Source organism: Malaclemys terrapin, chromosome 2, assembly GCF_027887155.1.
Source record: "Malaclemys terrapin pileata isolate rMalTer1 chromosome 2, rMalTer1.hap1, whole genome shotgun sequence".
NCBI classification, from domain to species: Eukaryota; Metazoa; Chordata; order Testudines; family Emydidae; genus Malaclemys; species Malaclemys terrapin.
Window position 1 is genome coordinate 80,594,619 of NC_071506.1, and position 20,439 is coordinate 80,615,057.

A 20,439-nucleotide genomic window follows, 5' to 3' on the forward strand; every position below is an offset into this window, starting at 1 on the left:
ACTGGGCCACCAAAATGTATGTATCAATGATTTTGCTTTTGCTGCATTACTCCTCTAATGTCAGCTATCCAGCATCATCTTAACTCACTTCCCTGTGAAGGCAGATCTATCTAGTGTTAGTGTCTCCCAAGTATTTACAAATAGAAATCTTTTCCTTCTCTACTCATAGAGAGAAAGACTGGTGTGTAGGTTTTCATTTTGTCTGCTTTTTTATTTTTGTTTGTATGAGGGACTGGAACCATTACACATCTAGGAGGAAACTAAAAATAGAAAAGACCAACACAGGGGTGTAGGGGGAGGAAAGGGGGAGGAGACAGTCACCTGAAAAACCCAATGTATCAAACAAAACTCAAGATTGGGAATGTGTCCCTTACCTTGAAATAGAATGGCTGGAGGACATTGCCGAGGACTGTAGTCGACAGCAGAATGACAGAACTCTCCGGGCAATACATGTACCAGTTTACATTGATATTCTGATTTTTCACCAGTTTCAAACTTCGCTTCTCTGGTAATACCTGGAGACACAAAGTAATAGCACCTTTACTATTCCAGTAGCGGCAAGTGGCCACACTGTACTAGGTGCCCCACCAGGATGGATAAATATTGATGATTTTTTAAATAAAAATAGATTTAAATACATTTTTCTTTTTGAAAATAAATCTTGTTCAATTTTAAATTATGATACCCTATGTTAAAGCCTAAACTTATTATCTATTAAAAAATCTATTTAAATAAATATGCAGCATCAAATGAGCCCTCCTCAAATTTTAAGTCATGAAAAGGTGATGTTTATTCAGTTATAGACAGGATCAGGGGAAAAATATCTTAACCTTTTCAGGTCAACTCAACATTTACAAATGTGACAATGTCACGTACAGCATTAAGTAAGTATCTATATTATTTTCAGTCTTTAAAATGCAGCAAATGCTGATGTTTACATTTTTCCTAATGCAAATGCTTTCAGTTTCTGTTGTGCAAAAAGCTTTTGTCTTAATTTCTTTTGGTTTCAGTTTAGTTAGCAGGTGCAGAGAAACTATTTTCTTCATTTGGACTAGTTCTAAGTTGAGAAACTGACTGGGAGTTGAAAAAAAGCAGGAAAGCTTATACATATGTAAGCTATGGATAAAAAATACATTTGGGAGAGGATGAGACATAGCCGTTCTAAACACTTTTAAGAACCTGGGTGGGGCCAGATGTTCAAACACCTTTAAGCCCCTAGCGGAATTTTCAAAAGTGCCTAAGCAGGTTAGATGCCTATCTTAGGGTTACCATTCGTCCGGATTCCCCCGGATATGTCCGGCTTTTTGAGCTAAAAATAGCGTCCAGGGGGAATTTGTAAACGTCCGGACTCCCCCGCCCCATGCAGAGCACGCGCGGCTAACAGGGCAGCCGGCCGGATGGCGCCACTTACATGGGGCTCTGACAGCCAGAGAGAGCCCCTCCTCCGCTTCCCCTGCAGCAGAGATCACTCCCTCCCTCCCTGCATTCGCAGATCGCCTCCGGCAGTCTGGAGCTCCTCCCCCGCTCCTCCTCCACTGCTGCCCAGCGTGCCGGGATGAACGGCTCAGGCCGTTCCTGAGCAAGTTCACAGAGACGTTAGGCGAAGGCCAACAACAAGGGGGCCAGGGAGTCGGAGAAGGGGCAGGGAGGTTTTGGAGGGGGCAGTCAAGAGACGGGGGGGGGGGGAGGGTCGGGAGTTCAGGGGGGGAGCTTTATGGAGGGGTGTGGATAAGGTTTTGGGCAGTCGGGGTACAGGTAGGGGGTAGGGTCCTGGGGGGCAGTTAGGGGACAAGGAACAGGAAGGCTTAGGTAGGGGGTGGGGTTCTGGAGGGCAGTTAGGAGCAGGGGTCCCAGGAGGGGGCAGTCAGGGGACAAGGAGCAGGGGGGGGCGTTGGGAGTTCTGGGGGCGGAGCTGTCAGGGCGCAGGAGTGGGGAGAGGGATCGTAGCAGTCAGGGGACAGGGAGCAGAGAGGTTTAGATGGGTCGGGAGTTCGGGGGGGGGGCTGTCAGGGGGTGGGGAGTGGTTGGATGGGGCGTGGGAGTCCCAGGGGTCTGTCTGGGGGTGGGGGTGTGGATAAGGGTTGGGGCAGTCAGGGTACTGGTAGGGGGTATGGTCCTAGGGATCCAGTTAGGATGGGGGGAGGGTCTCAGGAGGGGGCAGTCAGGGGACAAGAGGCAGGGAGGCTTAGGTAGGGGGTGAAGTCCTGGGGGGCAGTCAGAGGACAAGGAGCGGGGGGAGGGTTGGGAGTTCTGAGGGGGGCGGGGCTAGGGCAGGATGGGGGTGGGGCTAGGGCGGGGCTCCTCCCATCCTCTTTTTTGCTTGCTGAAATATGGTAACCCTAGCCTATCTCCCATGGTGTTTAGGCACTTTGAAAAAAAACAATTAAGCACATATCTGTATCTTTAGGCTCCTAAATACCTTTGAAAATCTGTCCCATGATGACTAGAAACAATCTGTCAATTCACTAACTACAGTTAATACTTCATTTGTTTAATAAATCAGTTTTAAATGCAAAATGTGTTTTGATAAGCTTATTTTTCTTATGTATCTAGCACATTTAAGGCAGTTTTATTTAATAAAAGCAAATTTTACAATACTGCTTTTGTGCATTTTTAATGCAATTCCAATTTCCATCCAAATGCAGCTTGACACCAATGAGTAAAAAAAAAAAAAAAAAAAAAAAAGTGTCTCATTTGCTATTTTTTAACATAAAAGATGTAAAAAGTATGAATCAGAATAAAATGCATGTTAAGCTATATAATTGTTTAAATAAATGCCTATAGATATAGTATATCCTCCTGGTTACCAAATTTACCAGCCAATTTAGTGGAAAGACTATAGTTAGTAGCAAATCAATAATTTTAATGGTTATACCAATCAATGAGAATGAACCTATCTTTAGGAAAATAACTAAGAAGTATAAATACAAAACAAGATTAAAATCTATTATTTAAATCAAGATTCCCTGCTTGCTGATTTAAATCATTAATATCACTGATTTTAATCAATCCACCTCGGACGGTACATACAGAAGTCAGTCCCTACTCCAAAATTCTTATGATAGTGGGCTGTGATCCCACAGCTTGCTTCACATGGGTAGACTCCTGGTACACGTGGGACCTCACTGAAGTCAAGTGAGAAACAATAGATGATTTAGTTCTGCAGTCCAATGCGCACAAGTTTATTCTATGGGTTTTTGATTTGTTTTTAATTCAACCACTGCCTTATCACTTGCTCCACATGATCAATACACTCCAATAGTATTTTCAGAAAATATTCATCTAATCACCAGAAACAGGAATGTTTATCCAGTATGTCACTCCAACAGCACACAAGTTAAATACAAAAGCCTGAGGAGAACTCAGCAATTAAGGAATTAGGACAAGATGGGAGGGAGATGGGTTTAAGATGGTATATGGAACATGTCAGAGATGGGCAGGTGTGACATGGACTTAGCTGATGGGCATTAACTCTGTTAAACTTAGCACTGAATTTGTGCACTCTTAAATATATTGCTGCTTTACTTTGCATGAAGTAAAAAAAAATTCAAATTTGTTAACATTTATATTAATTTTATTATAATTAAAGAGGTTTACTAAGCCAGAGTTGCTAAATAGATTAATTAAATCCTTCTCACTGGAGTATATTTTCCAGTAACAGCATGAATAGGTTGTTATGATAGTAAAACTACAACATATACAATGTCCAAAAAAAATTGCATTCAACTCTCTAAACGCAAATATCATCAAAAAATTCTCCAGGATAAAACATTCACTTTTCCCTTATCTCTGGCTGTCAGTTTCCTTGTATAATCATACTAAACAGTTCAGACCTAGAGGTAAGAAGTTCAGAGCCAGGGACTGCAAGATAATAAAGACATTTAACCTCTAAGCAACAATAAAATGTAATGCTGAAATTTCCAAATATGTACATTTTTACAAGACAATTATTTGGATTACCTGATAGAATTCAATTCCTTGATCTGTTATGAAGACAATTTCTGTAGAACTTGTCCAGCAAAATCCTAAAATGTTGGCATTCTTGGTCTTTTATTAAAAGAAGATATAAACAGATTTTAGTAAAAATTTATTAACTATCCATATAAACAAGTAAAATTTTAGTGAAGAATCTGGGAACTTTTGCATCTACCCTAGTATATTTCAGTTTTGGTTTGCCTGGTAGACCCATTATTGGCCTAACTGCAGGAAGTACAGCCATGCAGGGTACCAAATCATAATACACCTATACCCCGATAGAACACTGTCCTTGGGAGCCAAAAAATCTTACCGCATTATAGGTGAAACCGAATTAATCAAACTTGCTTTGATCTGCCGGAGTGCGCAGCCCCCCCAGAGCACTGCTTTACCGCGTTATATCCGAATTTGTGTTATATCGGGTCGCGTTATATCGGGGTAGAGGTGTAGTATATCTATTTTATGACCCTCATCTAGCACCTTTCACAAGTACTACCTGAAATACTTCTTCAGCCTCTCTGTTGGTATTTGCACACATCTTCTTGTACAGTCACTGAGTAATACATGGATTATTATTATTATTATAATTATCTACAGAGATGTCATGCTGAACCATTCTTTCATTGTTATTATTGGAAAGCTATTGTGAAGAGACGGTCTTACATTTATAAAGGTACTAAATCCTCTTTTTGTAAAAAATCCATAAAAGATACAGCAATGAAAAAAAAAAAAAGGATACTTATGCTGTCCTCTTATCCTCACAACCCTGACTGCGAGACAAACTGTAGGAGAGCATGCGATTCAGCTTCCATGTCCAATAGAGCCAAACATAGTGGTGGTCTGGGTAATATGGATAATAGTCCCCAAAAGACCGGATTGAGAGAGACACCCACCGAAACTCCCCCGTCATTTCACATTAGTTATTTGATCACCGTGCTAAAGTGGTCTGGATTCGTTAGTGACTTAGCATTACTAATACCCTGGCAATTTCCTGTTCCAGTCCCCTGAGTTTGGCTCCAGAAAAGGCTGGAAATACTGTGGAAGCAGCACATGTCACCACTCAGGGGACAACTAGTGCAAGTTCTAAAACAACTGCTTGTAAGAGCTAAACATATTCAACCATAATAACTGTAAAATGTTACCAGTTTGAGTCATATTGTCACAGCCATTAACTATTCTACCAAAAGCTATCAAATACTTCCATTAGAATCAAAGTGCAGAGGGAAGCACTAAACGTAAAGAGAAATTGTATTTTGGGGCAGTCAAATGGGAAATGCGGATCCAACTCTGCCAGGTGCTGAGCATCCTCTGTTCCCACTGATATGAGAGCTAAGGGGCACTCACCACCTTGCAGTATACGGTCCTGGGGAGAGTAACCCACACTAGGAAAGTATAGTCCTTTCACTCCCTCTAGCAGCTGGTTCACATACAAAGTTTATGGCATGTTGCTGCTTCCTGCTAAGGGACCTAGGGCCTGCTCCAATATTCACCGAAGTCAATGGGAGTCTCTCTCATTAGTCCTTTAGATCAAGCAATAGAGGGTTCATGCTTTTGGCGCTGAAGGTCTCCAAGTCATGCCCACTGGCAGCCCACACAGGGTTTGGTTACATATGCAGAAAAAAATTACTAGGGAACTAATTTCTGAATCTCAGATGCTACCAAGAACAGAATCCTGGAACACACTTCACTCATGTCATTATTCATGTGCATCAATGGTTCAGAGAATCTATACAAAACAGCCAGCTTTGTATTAGCACTTCATTTAAACTAAAGAAGTGAATTCACAACATACCTTGCATTCCTGTGTATATTCTAGTTGAGGGCAGTCTGGAATAAAGTTCAAAAAGTCCTGAAATAAGTAATATTAGAACATTAGCAACTATGAAGCATTGAATCTGATGAGCACAAAACAGGAGATGAGTAATTTACCATCTCTACCTATTCTGGATTAGATATACTAGTGTAAAACACTACAATGCTTCTTTTCCACTTGGAGAAATAATCCTGTCTCCTAGCCAATTCTTCGTGGGAAGAAATCAATTTTCATTAAGAGTTTACACTTTTAAGGCTAAATCATTCCAAGAGTGACTATTTGCATCCACAGATGTCATCAGATCTTCCGGGGGGGGGGGGGGGGGGCGGGAAGAGAGAATGGCTTTTTGTGCATCAGAGAGTGAGGATGGTGACCTCTCCTGGCTCAGTCACAGAAGGGATCAGGAAACTATTACTTTGGTTGTCAGACAGAGGAACTCTTTTAGCTTGTATGGCAGAGACCTGTGTTTTCGGACCTGAAGGGCCAGAGTTCTAGTTCCAGCTTTCTATGTTTATAGCAAAATTTCTTACCACACTCTTTGAGGTTCTCTGAACAGCCAATATCTTGTTCCCCAAGGAAAACTTGATGCATTTCACTTCCCCTTTGTCTTCCATTCTACACACACACAAATCAGTAGAAGTATATTTCTATCATGTAATCATTTGTTACAGAATTTTAACAGCTGCTATTTCTTAAAAAAGAGAACAGATAAGCAAAATGTAAGGCAGACATTTTTGTGTACAACTTACACAACTAGTAAAGACAACTATAAGGTCCAATATCGATGCATCAAGATACAACAGGCAGTATATTCCTGAAGAATTACTGAATGAATCAAGTCTATTATGGAGTTACAAATGATTATAGCCACACACAGGATTCAATAGCTTCCAAGAAATGCTCTGCCTTGACTGTCTTATTGCTACTATGAAATGGAATTAAAGGAAGAATTATGAACTTTGCTCATATTCTAATTCTAACTGAATGCATGACAGAAAACTATAGCTCAATGTAATGTAAAAAACAGAATGCTCGCTTTGTGCCTGATTGTGCAAAGGTACTGAATACTCTCAATCCCACTGATGTCAGTGACATTGCAGGACAAGTAACTTTGCCTCTGTGTTCTAAAACTATTTACTAATTGGCAAGATAGACTGCTAAGCACTTGTAGACCTGCACTCGGATACCTGTGGATCCTGAAATTAGTGTAAAAGGGCACAGCCACACTGGGAGCGGAAAAAAGATATATTTTTATCATGTTAACTAACAAGCAGAAAAATCTTAGTGGGGACAAAGCCGTTGTAATTTTAACATGCGTCAGCAAGTCAAGCTAAACACTAGGGGAGAGACAGTCAACTGAGAGAGATGGATTTTGGTTCCAACCTACAAGGTACGGAGGACTTCCTGGAATTTGCCACACCTGCAAATCCCACTGATGTCAGAACTGAAGGCACTCATGGCCTTGAAAGATATCCTGATCTGCTAACATGTGTTAGATGTACAGTTGTCTTGTCCACACTAGGATTTTATCATAGAATCACAGAACTGTAGGACTGCAAGGGATCTCAATAGGTCATATAGTCCAGTCCCCTGCACTGAAGGCAGGGCTAACTAATAACTAGACCATTCCTGACAAGTGTAACCTATTTCTAAAAAACATCCAATGACAGAGATTCCACAAACTCCCTAGGCAATTTGTTCCAGGGCCTAACTACCCTGACAGTTAGAAGTGTTTCCTAATGACCAACCTAACCTCCCTTCCTGCAATTTAAGCCCATTGCTTCTTGTCCTATCCTCAGATGTTAAGGAGAACAAATTTTCACCCTCCTCCTTTATATACTTTATATACTTAAAAGTTTGTCCCCTTCAGTTTCCTCCTCGCCACACTAAACAAACCCAATTTTTTCAATCTTTCCTCATAGGTCATGTTTTCTCAATCTTTAATCATTTTTGTGCTCTCCTCTGGACTTTGTCCACATCTTTCTTGAAATGCAGCACCCAGAATTGGACGCAATACTCCAGTTGAGGCCTTATCAGTGTGGAGTAGAGTGGAAGAATTACTTCTTGTGTCTTTCTTACAACACTCCTGCTGATGTTTGCTTTTTTTGCAACTTTGTGAGACTGACGACTCTCATTTAGCTTGTGATCCACTATAACCCCCAGATCCACTTCCACAGTACTCTTTCCAGTCATTTCCCATTTTGTATGTGTGCAATTGATTGTTCCTTCCTAAATGGAGTACTTTGCATTTGTCCTTATTGAATTTCATCCTTCTTACTTCAGACCATTTCTCCAGTTTGTCCAGATCATTTTGAATTTCAATCCTATCCTCCAAGCACTTGCAACCCCTCTCATCTTGGTATCATCTACAAACTTTATATGTTTATTTTCGATGCCATTACCTTAATAATTTATGATATGTTAATAAAAATATACATTTTTTCCTAGTGAATAGGAGGCCGAAAAAGGACAGAGCTTTAATCAGATTTTTATAGGTGTTCTTCCACAGATACAGAACAGATAAGTAGTTTCTTTGGGGGTACTGCTGCCATACAGGCACATGGAAATTTGTGATTCACGGAAGTTTAGAGCATGTTAGCAAAAGATGCCATCTATTTTACAGAAATATGAGTTAGATTAGACAAGTTACATTAAAATGCAATACCTACATTAAGGAAATATTATGGCTTGAGAATTTAAATGCACAAATAGGTAAATTCAAAATTATGATTCCCACACCTGCCATAAATTGGCCCTCATATGTTGTAAGTGCATATGACTGCTAATGTCCAATAATGTCAAATTACAACTTATGCTAAGTCACGTCTTTTTTGTTTGTTTTAAACTCTCGAGTTTTGGGTGTGTTTGAATTTTCAACCAGAATGTAGTATTAACAATTTTCTTCAATCGGGTTTTTTGTTTTAAGAAAAAAACCGATTGATCACACATGGTAATAAGTAAACTTATTGCATTTGTTATTATTGAATGAAAATATGTTCTTAAAACAAAGCAACAGGATCAGGACATTCTAGTACTTCATGGATGTTGCACCTATGCGACAAACTATAGTACAACCAAGAGACGTATACAGTGAAAGATAGCTGCAAGATCACAAATGGTATCCTAGAGCAGTACAGAATACAAATGAAAATACCTTGCTGATCATACCTGAATGAAATGGGATTTTTGTCCTCCAAGCCTTTAACAACCACCCCAGTGGCTCCACCAGATCGAACAGCAAAAACCTAAGAGTTAAAATTGCATATTTTTTAAAAAAAATGCATTTTAAGACATAGCTTCTTAACTAACTCAAAGTCATATCATGGTCTCAACAAGCCTTATTTCTGTAAAACCATGCATTTGCTTTTCTACCCAAATATAAGGGATGAGCTCTAAAAAGAAAAGCAATTTAAAAAAATTCATCTTATGCAGAGTAGATAGCAGCAATTCTACACTGATTGTGACCATATAGTATAGCGTTAGTTCATTTTTGTTTTGGAGACAAATTCATATTTTGATTCGGACACACGTCAAAACCCCCAAGTGTCGCTAAATGGCCCAGTGCAATCCTTGGATGTATAAACAAGGAAATAGCCCATAAGATTAGGAAGATGATATTACCCCTGCCTACAGTTTTGATGAGATCATTACTGGAATATGGTGTCCAGTTCCAGTCTCCACACTGGAAAATGGACGTTGACCAGTGGAGAGGATTCAGAAGAAAGCTACAACAATAATTTGAGATCTAGAAATAAGGAATGCTGGTTTACATATACACTTGCACTGAAAAAGCAAACTATATGAATTAAAACAGGTTTGTTATTTTGGTGTAAGTCTGTGTGGGGACACTTGTAGTAAAAAGCTAAATCAACTTATGCCACTTTTTCCACAAATCATACAAACTTTCACCAAAATAATTAAACACATTTTAATTCATATTTGTATTTCAGTCCAAGTCTGAGCTCCTTAAATCTATTAAGGCTGGCCTACAAAATCTCTTTAGCTTATCAAACAGATGGCAGAGCGGCAACTCGGTCAGGTTGTATTGTTATCCACTACTTCTGGGTCATTCTACCCCACAAAAAGCTCCAGTGCCTGCCCCTGTTAATGGTCAAAATTTCACTCTACTACTTGGAAAGCTACAACTCCTCAGTTTCACATTTGCAGCATGTGCTGAATTGCACCACCAAATTTAATCACTTCTGCAGACTTGACTTTGCTGAGACTAAAAAAAGAAAAGCTAGGCACAGCAGAGACGCTAGAGAGGTCTGTCACAGACTAAGACAAGTACATATGTTCACATTCGGAAAGATCTCTCTACAATCCTAAGGGCAAGCAAGACATCATAGTGTCCAAGAGAAGTCATATTTGGAAGTAAAGAGTGACCTTAAAAATTACAACTAAAGGAGAATTATATTTTGTTTAACACTCCAGTAACAGAGACACCAATTAGCATTCAAAGTGACCTTAAGCAACAAGAGGCATTTATTCATAACAATCTAAAGGATTTAGGTATTTTGTTAAGATCTATATACAGGGATATGTAAAAAGGGTAATGTAGTCACCTAGTATCTATCTAGGTTCCAAGGAATCCATGAAAAGTTGTGTCTGCTAAACGGAAAGGAAATCAAATAAGCCCCTATTAAGTAATAATTAGTGCCCTTCGTTTTTGGTTTTTATTTTATTTAATTTTTCCCAGGAATTTATCGGTGTTTATTATCACAAAAACAGGTGAAAATCAGTGGAAAAAACTATTATTTTTTCTGGGCAAATATCAGGGTTTATTTTGGTGGATAGAAGGATGGGGGGAGTATTCAGTAGATTAATGCTCTGATTAATGGAATTCGATGTTGTTTACTGCACAACTAAAACAGAACTCAAAACACAAGGCCACCTCTGAGGTAAAGAAAACAATACATCTCTAATCCCCAAATAAAACTTTTCATTTTAATAAACAGCTTACTGTTGTAAGCTTAGAACTATTAGCCTATATTTACATTTAATAATTGGGCCACACCATTTGCAGCGCATACACTCAACTTCATCCTTTTCGCCTGTTTGGGTTTTTTTTAACTTTTGAATACTTCCTTGTGCTCTAAAATGTATTCGGATACAGATTTTCGTTTTCTTCCCATTTTATTGTGTTAGATCTTTAAACCGTTATCTGCCAGCAGCTTGAAATGCGTACATGGTCGGCATCAGATTAATCAGTACATTCAGATGTGCACGCACTTAAAGGCTTGCGTGTGTGCCTGTTTGTTTATTGTGTATATCTTCTAGACTAATACGTAGCCTTAATTCAACAGGCAGCTTTGCATACACACACAGACGAATGTATTATTGTAATATATATATCTCATGCAATGTATTGTATTTTGCTAATGAAGTTATTTTTTATATATTTGAATCATACAAAAGCAGGGTGAAAATCAGAAAAAAACGAATACTACTTTTTGTAAAACCCAGGATTTATTTATTTTTTAATCGGTTTAAACTGAAAAGGAAGGGGGCTTAGTAATAACGCAGAGTTCAAATCCTGTGAAAACTGGAGCACACAATAGAGAACTGTGTATCAGTCCCGAAGTTTATTGTACAATTTTTTTTTAAAAAGTCAGACAATAAGAAGGCTTAATACCTCAAGTACAAGGTTTGCAACAATAAAAGGAGTCACAGCTGAGAAAAAGGAGCCTAACAGTTAGCAACAGGACAGAAACTTAGGCCTTTTCTTCACTACAAATGCTTTACTGATCTAGTTATACTGAGAAAAACCACTAGTGTAGATACAGTTTATGCTGATAGAAGGAGTTTTTCTGTTGACACAACTCCACCATCTCCCACGACATTAGCTACTTGGACAGAAGCATTCTTATCAGCATAGCTGCATTTATACTTAGGGCTTATCTACACTTGAAATGCTACAGCAGCCACTGCAGCACTTCAGTGTAGACACTCACCAAAGTGAGCAAGGAGTTCTCCTATCAGCATAGTTAATCAACCTCCCCCAGACAAGGCAGGTAGGTTGACCTAGCACTGCCTACACCAGGGGTTAGGTTGGCTTAACTATGTCACTCAAGGGTTTGGATTTTTTACACCCCCGAGCAACATAGCAGGGTCGACTTTACTTCTGAGTGTAGATGCGGTCTGAGGGTTTTGCTGACATAGTTATGTCATCTGGGGGCATGTTTTTTTCACACCCTTGACCAAGATAATTATGCTGACCAAACTTGGTAGTGTAAACCCCGGCCATACATGTAACCTCTAAGGCCTTGGCCACACTTAAAAGTTTTGTTGCTTTAACTAAGTCACCATAACTAAAGCAAGAAAACTTCCTAGCACAGATGCAGATGTACCAGTATAAAAGCACTTAGACCTACATAATTTATTCTGGTTCAGCAAAGCAAACTAAACTATACTGCTATAAAGTGACTTCTATTAGTATAACTGTGTCTAAGGTCTTCTACTGGCATATCTATGTTAAAAAAAAAAAATCACATCCCTTATCCACATAGTTATGCTAGTAAAACTTTAAGTGGAGATGAGGCACAAGAATCTCCAAGATGTATTATTCGGGTAGCACAAACAGTACGCTAGGCACAGTCCACACACATAAAAACATAGTTCCTGTTTCTTATAATATTCAGTCTGTAAGTTGCAATTAACTGTTACTGTAATATTTTACCCTATCTAGCAAGACTTACCTTAGATAAAATGTATTTAATACATTTAACTTTTGATTTTTTCTTTATTCTCAAAAACTAGTTTGTTAAGATTTAAAAAAAAAAAAAAAAAAAAAAAACAGTCTGATATTAGGGTAACCTTTTGTGGCTGTTACCAAAGAAGAGGATGAAGAACTTCTCACTGGAGGTCAGAAGTGAGGTAAAAAAGTAACTGGAACAAAGCACTCATTAAGGAGTATGGGGCACAGGATATCCATATCAAAAGGTGGATACAAAGATGCTGGCTGCAATCAGTTAGAGGCATATGAAAAATTTAGTGATCACAAAGAGTGGCAGAAACTGGAGACTGAAATTCACAGCTAGAAATTTCTCTTTTAAGTGAAAGCTTAAATTATGTAGAAACTGATCATTTAGACCAGGGGTAGGCAACCTATGGCATGCGTGCCAAAGGCAGCACGTGAGCTGATTTTCAGTGGCACTCACACTGCCCGGGTCCTGGCCACCGGTCCAGGGGGGCTCTGCCTTTTATTTTAATTTTAAATGAAGCTTCTTAAACATTTTTAAAACCTTATTTACCTTACATACATACAATAGTTTAGTTATATATTATAGACTTATAAAAAGAGACCTTCTAAAAACATTAAAATGTATTACTGGCACGCAAAACCTTAAATTAAAGTGAATAAATGAAGACTCAGCACACCACTTCTGAAACTTTGCCGACCCCTGATTTAGACCATCACAGAGACCAGGTGGATGAGGGAATATCTTTTATTGGACCAACTTCTGTTAGTGAGAGAGACAAGCTTTCGAGCTAACACAGAGCTCTTCTTCAAAAAGTTTGTCTCTCTCACTGACAGAAGTTGATCCAATAAAAGATATTACCTCACCGAACTTGTAGCTGGGTTGGTCCTAGGATATGGGAGGGACAACTACACTGCATATAGTAACACCATCCTTATTCACTAGGGTAAACTGCTTAGTCACCACAGGGGAGTGAGCTTTTCCAAGCACTGGCCATTGTTACTAAGCCTTTACTTTGAAGTTAGCCCTCAAATTATACATCAAGGCGTGTGATGTAGGGGGACCAGCCGCACCAGAGCTCTGAGCCCCGAGCACCAGTTGGCTTTTCCAGGCGTGACACCGCATCTGCAGCCACCCAGGGCTGTCCTGTCTCCAGGGCCACAACCCAACGCGCCGTTGCGCTAGGGCCGGATGGGGGATCTCGAGGAGGAGGAGGAAGCCCACGCTCCGGCACAAGCCCGCTCAGGACGAGCTGTGCCCAGGCAGCGCCGACTCGGACCTTGCCATGACGGGTTTTGCAAGGCCGGGGCAGCCGCCGGCGCTTTCCCGACCCCGCTAAGAAGGGCGGGCGGGCGGGATTTTTAAGCCGTCGCTCCACAGCGGCCATGGCGGGCGATGCCCCCGTGGCCCAGCCAGCCTCGCACCGGACAAGCCCGGGCACCACCCCCGCTGCGATGGCTGATGGCCACAGGGCCTGGGAGATGCCGCGGGGAGGTGTGAGGGCGGCGCCGCCTGCCTTGGCGGGGGCAGAGGAGCGGCCCAGCGGGCCCCGGGGCTACCACCTCCGGGTGGGCTACCGCCTCAGACCGATGCCCAGGCAGCGAGCCCCGCCCGGGCTAGTCCCACTGGCGGGTCTTTGCCCCGGCCGGGCGGGGGGAGGGGGCCCTGGCCTCCCACCTGCTTATTGGCCTCATCGAAGAAGACGCAGTTGACGGGATTCGCCTTCTCGAATTGCACGGGCCGCGCGCACAGCGCCAGGTAACAGCCGCGGCTCATGGCGGCGCGAGCAGCCCGACCGGCGGCCTCCGCGGATCCGAGTCCGGCCGCGCGCCCGCTTCCTGCTCACGCTCCCCCTGCACGTGATCCGGGACTTGCTGGCCCCGAAAGGCGGGGGGAGACCGGGAGCGCGGGGAGGAGCCTGGGGCCGAATGGGCCCTGCCCCCCCTCGGCACTGTCCCGCCACCTGTGGGGTGGGGCCAGGTGCAAAACATCCCGTGTGTGACTCCGCCTGCTCCGACCTCGCGTCCTTCCTGGCAGCGCAGCCTGTCAGCGCCCGTTCACTCCCCAGCTGCTGCGAGTCCTTCTCCTTCCCCAGCCTTGTCACCTCACTCCGCATCCCACCGCCATTGCCTCGCCCCACTCTGCTATTTCAATAAGAACAGGAGTACGTGTGGCACCTTAGAGACTAACAAATTTATTAGAGCAAAAGCTTTCGTGGGCTACAGCCCACTTCTTCGGATGCATCCTGTTCTTTTTGCGGATACAGACTAACACGGCTGCTACTCTGAAATCTGCTATTTCAAACTCCTGAGCCCCTAGCGCCCGGCCACCCCCGCCCCCACCTCGCCTTCGCCGTCCCTAGCCCCTGCTGACCTCATTGCTTCGAGGCAGCCATCTCTCATCCCCTGCTTGGTTTGGTGGCCCCGGCTCATCCTGTCCACATTTAAGGCCCTCTTTAAACCCCAGAGCTGTATAGTTTATCGCAAATCCAACGTGGCTGCGAAATCCTTCTGCTTCCTCCCTGTTCCCTACTCTGGGTTCTGTCCATTCAAAGATTAAGAACTACTGAGGGGAGGGACCATCTGTTCTTGGGTGTTTACACTGTGTCAATGGTACAGAATGACTAGACGTTTATGTCCAACCCTTCTGCAGAATGTCTGAACTTTCTAAACACATGATGTACTCAGTTGTTCATCTTCTTCCCTCCACACTAGTATTTTCAGACATAAACTCAACTTTGGTGTTACACATCAGTCAACTGAGGTCTGAGCTGCAGACTTCTCTTGGGGAAGGCAAGCAGAAGGCTGGTTCGCACAGCCTTCGCCAGCAAGAGCTTCTGTCTCAAAGCCAGGGCTGAAAGTAAGCCGATATGGGCCGGTACAGTGTACCAGTAAAAAGCAGCCACCGATAGGGGCCTGTACACAGCTGACATTAAAGCGCTGCGGCAGGAAAGGATCCTGCTTAAAGCATTTTAACATCATTGCCCCTTTTGCCCCCCCCCAGGCCGATGACGGGAGCAGCTGCCTCGGGGCCGGTGATTTAGAAGGGCCCAGGGCTCCAGCCGCTGCTACCGCAGCAGCAGCCAGAGCTCCAGGCCCTTTAAATCACCGCTGGAGCCCGGGCGGCATGGGCCAGGCACCGCAGATAGCATCCCCCAGCCAGCCTGACTCCCAGCCCCGCCCCTTCCACCCAAGGCCAGCTAGGGTGACCAGATGTCCCGAGTTTATAGGGACGGTCCCGATTTTTGGGTCTTTTTCTTATATAGGATCCTATTACCCCCCATCCCCATCCTGATTTTTCACACTTGCTGGCTGGTCACCCTAAGGCCAGCCCCCATACTGATAAGTGTTGAATGTTACTTTCATCCCTGCTCCAACCCAAACTGTGCAAGTACTGTTAGGTGGTGGAGTTGCTGTCAGTTTTCTCATGCCAGGAAATTCCCAGTTAAGGCTTTAAATTTCGCATTGTCTTCTTATACGTTTCTGGGTTACTTCCTACTGCAAGGCTCATCTCAGGCATCTCCAGGCATCTCCTAGACTGGCAGCAGCTCAGCATCCCAGTCAGTCTTTGCACTCAGCTGATTGTCCGAAGCGTAGTCCACGTCCACGAGGCTTTCTTCTGGCAACTAGCAGAAGTTGCTAGATTGCAGGCCCTGGTTCTCATGGGAGACTTTAATCACCCCGATATCTGCTGGGAGAGCAATACAGCGGTGCACAGACAATCCAGGAAGTTTTTGGAAAGTGTAGGGGACAATTTCCTGGTGCAAGTGCTGGAGGAACCAACTAGGGGCAGAGCTTTTCTTGACCTGCTGCTCACAAACAGGGAAGAATTAGTAGGGGAAGCAAAAGTGGATGGGAACCTGGCAGGCAGTGACCATGAGATGGTCGAGTTCCGGATCCTGACACAAGGAAGAAAGGAGAGCAGTAGAATACGGACCCTGGACTTCAGAAAAGCAGACTTTGAATCCCTCAGGGAACAGATGGGCAGGATCTCCTGGGAGAATAACATGAAGGGCAAAGGGGTCCAGGAGAGCTGGCTGTATTTTAAAGAATCCTTATTGCGGTTGCAGAAACAAACCATCCCGCTGTGTAGAAAGAATAGTAAATATGGCAGGCGACCAGCTTGGCTAAACAGTGAAATCCTTGCTGATCTTAAACGCAAAAAAGCTTACAAGAAGTGGAAGATTGGACAAATGACCAGGGAGGAGTATAAAATTATTGCTCAGGCATGCAGGAGTGAAATCAGGAAGGCCAAATCACACTTGGAGTTGTAGTTAGCAAGAGATGTTAAGAGTAACAAGAAGGGTTTCTTCAGATGAAGGTCTGACAGACACAGCTACAGCCCCAGCCCTGGAGGACAGCAGGGTTCTATAGCAACTGCTGCGGCGGGTTGCTCAGGGCCTGGGCATTCAGACAGAGGAGGTAGTGGAGGATGCAGATCCAATGGTAGATATCCTTGTCTCCTCCAGACCTGCACATATTGCCCTGCCTTTTATAAAGTCCATCTCTGAAAACACAAAACTTTGTGGTAGACTCCAGCCTCATTTCCCCTAGGGCTAAACATGACCACCCCCCACCTGATTCTCTTGTGGTTGATGCTGCCAACCAATGTGAACACCAGGGCTTTGAGGGACCCTCCCTGAAGAATCGGGAGGCAAAACGACTCAACCTTTATGGGAGAAAGGTCTCTTCCACTGGCAAATGGCAGTTCCGCATCTCTAATCAGCAGGCCATTGTCAGCAGGTACTACTACAACACGTGCAGGGCAACGGTGAAGTTTGTGGAGCTGATGCCGCAGGACTCCTGCGCTGCGTTTTCGGCTCTAGTGGAGGAGGGGAAGCTCATTTCGTGAGCTTCGCTACAAGCCGCGCTGGATGTAGCTACCCGTGTGATGGCTATGGGCATAGCCATGAGAAGGGGCTCCTGTCTCCAGGTCTTGGGCCTGCCGTATGAGGTCCAACAGATTATTCAGGATAGGGTGACCAGATGTCCCGATTTTATAAGGACAATCCCGATTTTTGGGTCTTTTTCTTATATAGGCACTTATTACCCCCCATTCTCTGTCCTGATTTTTGATTCAGGACCTCTCATGCGAGGGTTCGGCTCTCTTTTCCAAGAAAAGAGACAAAAGGCTACATAGCCTAAAGGAATCTAGAGCCACTCTCAAATCATTGGGCCTCCATACTCCCGCTACATAGTGGAAACATTTTAGACTGCAACCTCCTCCCTGCTTCTACCAGCAGAACCATCAGGACGGTTCCCAGAGAAGGAACAGGAGTGGCAGGAAAAGGCCACACCCATCCTCAGGCCAGAGTTCTGGCCAACCCAAACCACCTTCCTGCCCCAAACTGGCCTTTTGAAGGTGCGGTCGAGGACGGCGCACCAGAACAACTATCAACCCCACCTAACCTTTTCCTCCCAACTGTCCCCTTTCTACCGTGCACGTTGCCTTCGTAAGAGCTTTTTTTTTTTTTTTTTTTTTTTGACAAACTGGGCCTGCTACTGAATGCGGGGAAATCAACACTGTCCCCTCAGTTCAGAAAATAGAATTTGTAGGGGCAGTACTGTACTCGAAACATGCCAGAGCATTCCTTCCAGAAGTGAATTTTCAAGCCATGGGCAACATTATTCGAGGTCTCAGACACTTCCCCCCACCACTACAGCACGGAACTGCCTGAAACTTCTAGGACATATGGCAGCTTGTACCTACCTAGTACAGCATGCCAGACTCAGACTTCAATCTCTTCAGTCATGGCTGGCATCAGTGTGTCGGGCAGCTCGGGACAGTTTAGACAGGATTGTAACCCTGCCTCGCCCGGTACTCAACTGCCTCCTGTGGTGGCTCGACCTGCAGGTAGTATGTGCAGGGGTACCGTTCACCAGCCCTCAGCCATCCCTCTCGCTAGTAATGGATGCGTCAGACTTGGGCTGGGGAGCACATTTGGGAGACCTCAGAACACAAGGCCTCCAGTCTCAAGCGGATCTTGCTCTCCGCATCAATATCAGAGAGCTGAGAGCAGTACGCCTGGCATGCCAGACTTTCCGAGCACACCTAGCAGGGAGATGGGTATCAGTCATGACAGACAACACCACAGCGATGTTTTATATCAACAAACGGGGGTACACGCTCCCTCTCACTTGTGCCAGGAAGCCCTCATGCTGTGGGACTTCTGTGTAGAACACCTGATACACCTGCAAGCATTGTACCCTCTCTGGAGTACAGAATGAGTTGGCGGACCATCTCAGAAGGTTGTTCCATGGTCACAAGTGGTCCCTTCACCCAGACGTCGTGAATTCAATCTTCTATCAGTGGGTTTTTCCCCCAGATAGACCTGTTCGCCACACAACACAACAGGAAGTGTCAGCAGTTTTGCTCCTTCCTGAATCACAGCCCGTCGTGGATACGTTCCTCCTCCCAAGGGGAGGCCATCTCCTATATGCATTCCTGCCCTTTCTTCTCATTCACAAGGTGCTTCTCAAGATATGGAGGGAAGAAGCTTTGGTGATTCTGATAGCTCCAGCCTGGCCCGGCCAGCACCGATACACATCACTCCTGCAAATGACCGTGGAAGCTACAGTCACCTTGCCTCTCTTCCTGGACTTACTAACTCAGGATCACGGCTGTCTCCAACATCCAAACCTAGAGTCACTGCATCTCATGGCATGGAAACTTCATGGCTGAACCCAATGGAGCACTCCTGCTCAGACTTGGTTAGGCAAGTCCTCCTGGGCAGTAGAAAGCCCTCTATCAGGGCTACCTACCTTGCTAAATGGAAGAGATTTTCAGTCAGTGCAGCATCATCCAGCCCCGATGCTCGCCTCTGTGCCACTTATATTAAACTATCTTCATCTCAAGAAGCAGGGGCTGTCCACGTCATCAATAAGAGTTCACTTGGCCACCATCTCTGCCTTTCATGCAGGTCCAGAAGGCTGCTCAGTCTTTGCCAACTGTTTCCTTAAAGGGCTTGACAGGCTATGCCCGCAGGTCCAGCAGTCTGTCCCGGCTTGGGACCTCAATCTGATACTTTCCAGACTCCTGGGACTGCCCCTTTGAACCTTTAGCGACACGCTCCCTGCTCCACCTCTCATACAAGGTAGTGTTTCTGGTAGTGATAACCTCAGCCGGGAGGGTGTCTGAGCTCAAGGCCCTGACTTTAGAGCCCCCTTACACTGTGTTCCGTAAGGACAAGGTCCAGCTGAGACCTCACCTGGCTTTCTTCCCAAAGGTTGTCTCCCAGTTTCCCAGTTTCACATCAACCAGGATATCTTCCTCCCGGTATTCTATCCTAAACTGCGCTCAAGTGGTAGGGACAAAGACTTCACTCATTGGATGTCCACAGAGCGCTAGCCTTCTACATCGAGAGAACAAAACTTTTCCAAAACTTGGTGCAGTTATTTGTGGCAATGGCAGACAGAATGAAAGGTCGTCCTGTCTCTTCTCAACAGATTTTATCATGGATCACGTCCTGCATCCAGGAGTGCTACAACCTGGCAGGGTTGCCTGCTCCTTCAATCACTGTGCACTCCACCAGGGTTCAGGCCTCTTCAACAGTGGTCCTGGCGCAGGTTCCCACCCAGTAAATCTGCAGAGTGGCAACATGGTCCTCCATTCACTCTTTCGCCACGCACTATGCAATCAGCCATCAGGCCAGAGACAATGTGGCCTTTGGAAGAGCAGTGCTCCAATCAATGGATGACTCCGACCCCACCTCCTGAACTTGGGCTTGAGAGTCACCTGATTGGAATGGACATGAACAAGCACTCGAAGAAAAACGGTTACTCACCTTCTCGTAACTGTTCGAGATGCGTTGTTTATGTCCATTCCAATACCCACCCTCCTACTCCTCTGTTGGAGTAGCTGGGAAGAAGGAACTAAGGGGGTGGCAGGCCGGCAGGGCTCTATATTGAGTGCCATAAAGGTGCGACTCCTGGGGGGCACCCAGACCAACCC

At 44.3% G+C, this 20,439-nt stretch overlaps 1 protein-coding gene across 3 annotated transcripts in view; it reads right to left on the reverse strand.

Annotated features, from left to right (window-relative positions):
- RMC1 (regulator of MON1-CCZ1) overlaps nucleotides 1–14,339 on the reverse strand; it is a 29,764-nt gene extending 15,425 nt beyond the window's left edge. For 2 of the 3 annotated variants that reach the window (XM_054016608.1, XM_054016607.1), the window contains exons 1-6: nucleotides 14,167–14,336; nucleotides 8,957–9,033; nucleotides 6,319–6,403; nucleotides 5,768–5,824; nucleotides 3,961–4,047; nucleotides 375–515 (exon numbers count right to left, since the gene is read on the reverse strand). In XM_054016608.1, coding sequence (XP_053872583.1) covers nucleotides 375–515; nucleotides 3,961–4,047; nucleotides 5,768–5,824; nucleotides 6,319–6,403; nucleotides 8,957–9,033; nucleotides 14,167–14,265 — 546 coding nt within the window. In that variant the 5' untranslated portion in view covers nucleotides 14,266–14,336. Of the gene's footprint in view, nucleotides 1–374; nucleotides 516–3,960; nucleotides 4,048–5,767; nucleotides 5,825–6,318; nucleotides 6,404–8,956; nucleotides 9,034–14,166 lie in introns of all 3 variants that reach the window. The other variant, XM_054016609.1, reaches the window with a different exon arrangement.
- Nucleotides 14,340–20,439: the final 6,100 nt, after the last annotated feature.